This window comes from Varroa jacobsoni, unplaced genomic scaffold, assembly GCF_002532875.2.
Source record: "Varroa jacobsoni isolate VJ856 unplaced genomic scaffold, vjacob_1.0 scaffold_1318, whole genome shotgun sequence".
NCBI lineage: Eukaryota > Metazoa > Arthropoda > Arachnida > Mesostigmata > Varroidae > Varroa > Varroa jacobsoni.
Genome location: NW_019214220.1, coordinates 96,802 through 105,414, shown reverse-complemented (window position 1 = coordinate 105,414; position 8,613 = coordinate 96,802). Strand labels below are relative to the sequence as shown.

Sequence of the window (8,613 nt, the reverse complement as noted above, 5' to 3'; positions counted from 1 at the left end):
GTCATGTAATACTACCGTACTGGGTTGGAGTGTTCATTACCAGCAAGTTCCATGTATTTTAATAGATCACTGCATAGATTTGACGTTATTGCAAAATGCGAGTCAATTTGAAAAGGACTATAGCAACGAAAGGTGTAAATTGAGCAACCCTGATCAGTGTCTCATGTTCTTGTATATTAAAAGCTGACTATTTAGACATGGGCAATACGGTCTCCAAAGAAAGATACTTCTTAATCATCATATGTATTACAAGGCAGTAAAGTAGAATATCAGCACTGTAAAAATGTTTACCTTAGAGAAGTTGAAAGTATACGATGTAAGTCGGTGTGAAGACACGATGCAAGGGATTATTTCCCAAGTATGAGATTATTCCCTAAGGATTAGCGTAGGATTATCATCCTTGTTGTACGGTTGCTTCATTCTATTTTGAACTATCATCTTTGCGTTGACTCAGCAAAGCTTCGATAATAGAAAAGCAGCAGACAAAGGAAGCGCAATGACTATCCACGTTTCTTGCAATGGGAGGACATTGCCTGTTTTGCTGGGTCGTTGCAAACAGGCTCGTTGAACGTGTAAGTCTGGTCGGAAAAGTAGGTTCTCAAAATAAAGGCCACTGATGTCCATAGTACCAACGCTCAAGAAATCCATGTCGAGAGATTGGAAGGGAGTGATCTGACCTCTGAGAGTTTGTTGGGGGAAGGTTTGAGGCTTGTCGACTCGAACGTTGACGATGGATGAACCAGCGAAGTGAATCTGATGACCTTCCAGAGAGTTTTAAAAGGTTTCCTTCTGAATACAAACTGAAGACAAGCTTGACAACGGGCAACTGATCTAGATCAGCACCACTCTCTTAGCTGCTGCGATTTTGTACGACGAGAGAAACCTAACAGTTGCTTTTATTGGGCTTGATATATTAAATATAATGAATTTCTATACAATATTTAAGCAAGATGTGGCCTGAAATTGCAAAATGTGCTATATGTCTCACTGAAATAAACTTCATAATTCTTGTTAGATAGATGAACGCCATCAAATTGTGAAACTGGTAAGAGACTAAATGAGAGAAGTGAACTGTGAATGAAAAGGACTAACCGAAAGCCGTTCATGTGTAAAATGGATACTGGCCCTTGTTCACTGTGTCTACGGAAAAAAAATATTAGCATTTTGCGAATAAGCGAATAAAGTCATTCCTAATAATGCGTCTATTCTTAATAATACGTAATGATGACTATATTACTGTGATTAACGTACAGAAAAAGAAAATACTGTGTCGTGTATTATTAACGTTTTTCGGCCTCTTATTTTATGAAAGGTTATATTCCTTCGTGGAACTATTGTTCTTTACTTATGGTAAAAACTTAAATAGAATAGAGAAATGTACCTTTGGCTTTTTCGATTTACCTAGTAGGCCATGTTGATGATGGATGCTGCAATGGTTTTCACGCACGCATACGATAAAAAGCTATATAGACTATAGCATATTTCATGCTAACATTATGTGTACACGTTTCAGAACCAGTACCTCTACTCACATTCTTCTTTCAGTATTTGTCTAAAGTCCATCAGTAAAATTCATCTTGCTCTCGACTTCTGCTGCCGTCGTTAATAAAGAGTAACAACATAGAACATTGAAGCGATTTACCAAGCTACCAACAAGTGAAAAAAGCGCATACTTGAGGGGTACGAGTTGGGACTGTAGCTACAACTCAGGGACAGTATATGAATTTATAAAGTCCCTAATATCAGCTTACTCTGTAATTAAATTTGGTTGGTTCGAATACCTATTCGGCTCTGTCTACAATAGGTACAGTTTCTGTGAAGCATTATTTCGATACAAAAGTTAACTTAAGATTAATTTATAATAATCTCAAATCATCAAAGCTTTATACCGTCTTCTAGAAATTTGTCAGACAATATTGGTGATGAAGTAAAGTGACAAGTTCAACATAACCTTTCAAAGCCGCTGCACTTAGGCGCGAATTAAATTAAAATAAGATTACTGTCTATTTACTAAAAACAGTGGATTCGTTCTTTTTCAGTTACTTGTTGCAGAATTCAACAAACTGTTGAAGTCCAGAAATCAAGTAGGATGTTTATACATCCTACTTGATTATACACTATAACACGTATCATAGCAGTCCCCCATTTACATTTGTGGTCTTCAAAATATGTATACTTTCTTCTTCGTAAATTAAGTTATGGGATTCAGTGGGTTAGTAAGGAAACCATTTCTCACTTAACTTCCTAACAACTCGTTGAAAGTTGCCGTAAATTGCTAACGGATTGCCAATATATTAGCTCCAGTAGGTAATTGACGCTGCAGTAGCTCAATTGGAGACGTTCCGTTGAGTAACAGTAAAAGTCGGAACAATAAATATAAAACAAGAAGGTTCAAAATAGAACTCATGAGCGTAATTTGACGTTCCGTATTATTCCTAAGGCCTTTAAGTTATTCAGTTTGCGTGCATCCTATAATAATTAAAGAGATGTTGTGGCAGTTATTTGCCTCTGTTAGACCTTTAACACATTTTCGATTAATTCCACCATATAGGACATGCAAAAGCAGGCCGGTCGGACAGCATGAGCCTATCGTATACTCGAAATCAAAAGCTAGCAAATGGAAGGCCAGTCAAACATTACGGTGAGTAACAGTATCGTAGTAGGTCTTCTGACCTATGCACAATCTTTGGCGGTGTTTTTCTGGATTATACTCTGCTGTCCTTTTGCTGTTAACAGGTAAGCTCAGACGTAGTCTCGTGTATCAAACCCTAGATCCGTAGTTTCGTCCTTGCTTCCCGAACCGTGGTGTGGCTAATCTTATCTGACAGCTTCCCAGGGGTGCTCGCTTATCTAAGCGTCCTGTGTTACATTGTAGTGTGACATGTTCTATCCTACTCCTGACACAGGAATCGATCGTACAAAAAAAGTTGTGTAGGTACTAACTGTTTTCATGGTGTTGATCATTGTAATGCAAGGCCACAAACAATAAAAAAGGTTGAAAATAATTCTAGTACCGAGGCACTTAAGTTAGTTCGACTCGATTTCGTCGTGAACTTGTCAAAGGAAAAAAAACATAGCTAAGTTCAGTGTTTCGATTAATACAGTCTTACTTTTCAAAGTGCATTTGTGACTGAATGATACATTTTTACAGGGTTCCAGATAGCGTTCAAAATATGCCAAATGCTCAACCGTATTCGATAGTCGTTTCGCTCAGCATCTTTATGATCTATTTCTTCATATTACGGGAAGAGAACGACATTGATGAACTATTCGAACGTCCACTTCAGCAGACGGTTACCGATATCAAGAAGACGGACTGGGGTCAAATCGGAAGAAAATAACGTAGCCAGTCGAAATGGGTTTGCAGTGAAGCAAAATGAATGTTGTATCATACAAATAATAAATTAATAATTCTTAATGAAAAGTTTTTGCAGTAAACGTTTTATGGTAATGAAAGGAATAGCACAAATATACAGTTCAGCTAAATGCTATACATTGTACTTTGTAGCAATTGATTGCACTGTAGTTACGCGTACTAAAGCGGAATAAAAATCAAAGAAGAAGTCCCTTTACATTTGCAACCTGGTTTACATGTCCAGTTTCTTAATGTCCAGGAAGGAAAGCAAGTTATGGTAACGGAAAGGTTTTTGTTATATGAAAACAAGAGTAACTGTGTGATGAAAAAGTAAGCTTCATGAAAAATTTACAGTGTTCAATTTGGAAAATAATGTGAGATTGTAAATACGTACGCGAAGTTTACTAGTGACATCTCGTTAGAGAAACTGAATCGTTTGATTCAATTGTGTCATACAAAATAAAACCATATTATGTCTGTTTCTTACAGATGCGCTAGCTAGAAACTAGCTTAATAGTAAACGCTATTGATATTCTTTATCCGTCTCGAAAGTTCATTTAATTTCGACTAAAATATTGTGCTACAGTACCCATGCTTGCCCAGAGATGACGGTTTTACGTCTGGACCGCATTTTTGTATTCTCCTTCGCTACTGCTTGCACTTTGTGCGTTAAAGCTATTTGTGCTTAAGGTTTTCATTTATCTTACAGTTCGCGAAAATTCTGATGAGGTCATATCGAGGTACGAACGATATGTTGAAAATGTATAATATAATTTACATAGTTACGTAAATATAATATAAAGTGGCATTATTAGCCATTTTATATTATATTGCGACATGATATTATACGGAGGATGCCAATAATTCATCACAAACACTAACACAAATAAATTTAAACTGTGGCACCAAAATTGAATGTGAATATTTGTCAGATAATGTATAAAAACAAATTTTCAGTTTCCCATAAGACGCGTTGGCGCGAGAAATTTTTATTAAAATTAACAGCCACTCATTCTATAATGGTGGCGTGCCTCTTTCAAAGAAAACCGTAGATTTGTTGTGTAGACGAAGTCTTTCGATCTGGAAAAGTGACCGAAATTTGAATGGGCCTGATCCCGGTAGGATGCTTATGTGGTGATAACTTCCTAACTATGGTAGGTTGTTAGCCCACACTTTGTTTAGTTTGAAATTGACGTGGTAACGGAAATTAGGTATTTATAACAGCTGATGTTGGTTCCGATTCGAATGCTGAAAAAAAGTTAAATGTCTGTTTGGTACAATAATACTTCGCATATTACAAAATACACCGCGTGACAAAGCGCCATCTGGTAGGAGCAAGCCACATTATTCAAGTGGCCGACTATTCAGCTGATCGAATCTGTTTATCGTTCATTCAGCAGGTCCGGAGCCTTGAGCGTGAGCCCCAGCATAAGGTAACACACAGTGACATTGTTCCAGCTATTTCAGAAATGAATTCTTCCAGAAGAGGCCCACAGTTTTACTTGGTGCGCATAACCACAGGTATAGTGGGAACCTTTGTTGTCGTTTTATTATTATTATTATTGGTAATGAAACTTTGGCCGAATGGTCCTTATGTTCCGTTTATTCTCAGCGCCGTGATAAAACTTCTTATGCAAAGATAATTCGGGACGAGGCGCTATGTATTTTATACCAAAGCTTAAAGATTTGCTACTACCTACTACCCACTACTAGTTACTTTTATATTTTGTGTTTGCATATATTTCTATCATACATGTTAAACAAGTATAAATGTCTTATACATTTTACATCGTTTCATTCCAGATGATCTAACAAAGAACAACCTCATTTTGTCATCCACAATGTATCTCATATGCAAATATATTCAATTTTCATTTTAAATAAAAAGACCAATTTGTCGTGAGGAGAGCAAATATGGAATGTATTTCAGTAATTATAAATTGAGCAATAGAGCTAGTTTGAGTGAAAATAAACATTGTTTCAATGAAAACATATCTCAAGCAAGGGATAAAGTGAACAATTGGGGAGAACTTCTTCACTTAATGTATTTTAAGCAAATTGCAAGTAAAGACTAGATTTAGTAATAAATATTTTCAGAATCAAACATCTGGCATTCAAATTACGCTGGCAGCCTTGGCTGAGCACTTACAGAAGATCACTTAATAAATAAGAAGCAATGTTCTCGGAAACGTCAAGGCATTCAGTTATATTGGAGGTTTGTGTCGATTGTGTTGATTCGGCATTAAACGCCGTCACCGGTGGCGCTAGAAGACTTGAGTTATGCAGCGCTTTAGGCGAGGGTGGGCTGACCCCTACAACCGGTTTACTTAAGGTAGTTACCTAGGATATTTAAGTTAAATGAATGAAAATCGACCGTTATGTAGTAATAACACATAAATATGAAACCAAATAACTAATCAAAATTTTGCTTTAATGGCCCTTTAATGTTTTGATATCAAAATTCTGCACCCGTAATAGTGACGATAACGATAATGATCTTTTACATACGATTACATACGATTTTACAATATACTGATTGCGTTCCGTATTTGTAGGGGTTGTTTACTTTGGCGGCTTTGACATATATGTGAAGAGGGACGTTTGGGTAATTTTTTGTAGGGGTGTTACCGTTTTGAGGACAATGAGTTAAGAGATGATTATCGTTACAAAAAAATACCGCAGCGAATTAATATTTTGTCCCTGATTACAAAGCCGTTGGCTGTTTACCAATTATGTGACACAACACGGTGTAGGAGGTATGATACCAGATACATTTGCGGTCAGCCATATCAGATAAAAACCAATTCTTAGATGAATATGTGTACGTTGCATGTCTTGCTGTTTTATATTTATAAACTAACACTTACTCGGCAGCGTATAAAATGTTCATGAACATTTTGAACAATAAACATCTAAATAGGTATACTCGACGGGTAACTAGTAGCAAAATGTTATGCCGAAATGAATTAACGGGAACGGTATTTTTTGATCCATTCACTGTACATTTTATGATTTCGAGTGTTTTTGTACTCGTCGTCTTTATTTGGACCTCTCAAAGAGCCGAATTTGTGCTATCCAATATGAACGCGAAGCTGCAACTTTCGTTTTCCATCAAAATTGGCTTATGCAGGCTGTAAAGCTTATCCTGAAAGATCAACCAGTGCCCATAATGTGTTTGATCCGATGTAGGGCTGGAGGCTTCGTCTATTCATCGGAGGAGGTGGCTCTCATGAAGGATGATATTAATGCCCTTAAGGAAGCTGGAGCGGATGGATTTGTTATAGGTAAATTACCTCTGCATCAATTACTTCGACAATAATCTAGTTTACACTGGAGATATTTGCGTAGGTATTGATATTTATCTGCGTGATAGTGCAGTGGTGATATTTGCTCACTGAACTTGGGGTATATGGCAATTTATGCTCAGAAAAGTAGACATATTTTGCTTAACGGCAGTGCTAAGGTAAAACCCATTATTCTTAGACTATACTTATGTCTGGCCATTTACTCTTCGGTTTTACATTCGGCATTATAGTGTGTAAAAGTACATTTTGGTTACTTCACAGGCGCCTTGAAGAAGGATGGTGCGATAGATGTTGATGCTTGTCTTCAATTACGTGCGGTGTGCGGAGAACTTCCTGTCACTTTCCACAGGTAAATTGACTGATTTCACATAATCGTGTAATATTTGACTGACCTCGTACAGCATCGTCATAGCTTCTCTTAGCAATGTGACTTATGTGTCAGCATTCTATTCCAGAGCATTCGACTATTGCAAGGAACCCCTTTTAGAGTCTCTGGCAAAAGTCAAGCAAGTTGGCTGTGACAGACTGCTCACATCTGGTCGTGAAAAAGACGTCGTTGCTGGTAAAGCTTTTATAGCTCGATTTTCCGTATCAGTAGTTCTAAATTTTTGCATTTACCGGATTAGTGTTACACGGAAACAGTGGATGAATGTTCAACTTTTGAATTATGTGACAAGTAGTTCCTGTGCAAATGGTTAATAGAAACGATTTAGCTTGGTTAACTTGCGTAAAGCAATTTATGATGGAAATTTGAACTCGATATGAAAGACTCCAAGGGAAAACACATTAGCTAACAATATCTATGTATTTAGCAAACAATCGTGACCATTGAGACTTTTGACCCTATCGACGGAAACTCTTTATTTTCAAATGAAGACCTAGGTTTGTCGGAATAGTTTGCAGACTCGGAGAACTATTCTGAAAGATTTTCTTTTAGCAATCCTAACTGCTCTATCTATTTCGTATTACTTTGCAGGTATATCCACATTAGCTGACCTCTGTAGCGCAGCCTGCGCTCATGGACTAATTATTATGCCCGGAGGCGGTGTCCGAGTGGAAAATATTCCGCTTTTGCGCGAGAGAATTCAAGTAAGAAGATTTCCGATGTATATGGTAAAGTAACAGCATCTGCACTCAAGATAGCCATATCACACGTGAACCTTTAGCAGTTTCGTGAATCCATATAATCCTACTCCACTACCCGCTTCAAAATGGCGTAAAAGCAGTACGATTTAATTAGCCATAGGGGGTAATCACTTAACGAGAAACCGACTTGGTTTTACTTATTTCCTATACTAGAGTTTCGGCGAAAAAGAGAACAAAAATTAGGCTTAGTCTTTTATTTGGCCTGGTTGGAAATGAATATGACGTATCAGTCTCCTTGGTTCAATGAGGCTAAAACACTTTTTTTCGGGACACCTATTTTCTCAGAAGCGTCTATCCGAAAGTTGCAAAAACACAAGTGGGAAGTACTGAAAACATAACTCTGGACATCTCATGTATTGCTATCCATGCAGACTAGCATAGATCATTAATTTGCGTTTCCTTGTCATTAGTTCACGTTTATTGGCTGAGTAAATTCTCAAATCATGCAGTTCAGGGGATAAATTAACATCATTAATTAATACGCAATTAATATGTAAATCATGCAATCATTTAAATTAGAGCTGGGTGTTGTACCTTTCTACTCCATTGTTAAAAATTAAGAATTTGGTCGAACTGTGGGCAATGTTCTAAAAACAACTTTTTAGAAAAACACAATAGACATTTTCTTGCAAAATTTTATTATATCTTGATCGTGTGTGAGTAATTAATAATAATAACACCGAGGGATTTTTGGTTTCTTAGACACCTGCCTGTGACACGATGGTGCACTGTAGGAGACCTGAGACAGTCTACTTCATTTTCTGTAGGCAGGCGCTTTCCAGCCTAGTGCCTTTCATAGAAAGTTAC

The 8,613-nt window shown here is 37.2% G+C and overlaps 1 protein-coding gene across 5 annotated transcripts in view; it reads left to right on the top strand.

Annotated features, from left to right (window-relative positions):
- The first annotated feature begins 2,504 nt into the window (after positions 1-2,504).
- LOC111268763 (copper homeostasis protein cutC homolog) overlaps positions 2,505-8,613 on the top strand; it is an 11,568-nt gene continuing 5,459 nt past the window's right edge. For 2 of the 5 annotated variants that reach the window (XM_086971797.1, XM_086971801.1), the window contains exons 1-7: positions 2,505-2,641; positions 4,756-4,876; positions 5,453-5,687; positions 6,486-6,639; positions 6,922-7,009; positions 7,083-7,222; positions 7,637-7,749. In XM_086971797.1, the coding sequence (XP_086827923.1) occupies positions 5,532-5,687; positions 6,486-6,639; positions 6,922-7,009; positions 7,083-7,222; positions 7,637-7,749 (651 nt within the window). In that variant the 5' untranslated portion in view covers positions 2,505-2,641; positions 4,756-4,876; positions 5,453-5,531. Of the gene's footprint in view, positions 2,642-3,342; positions 4,510-4,752; positions 4,877-5,452; positions 5,688-6,485; positions 6,640-6,921; positions 7,010-7,082; positions 7,223-7,636; positions 7,750-8,613 lie in introns of those variants that run through there. The other 3 variants (XM_086971800.1, XM_086971799.1, XM_086971798.1) reach the window with 3 other exon arrangements.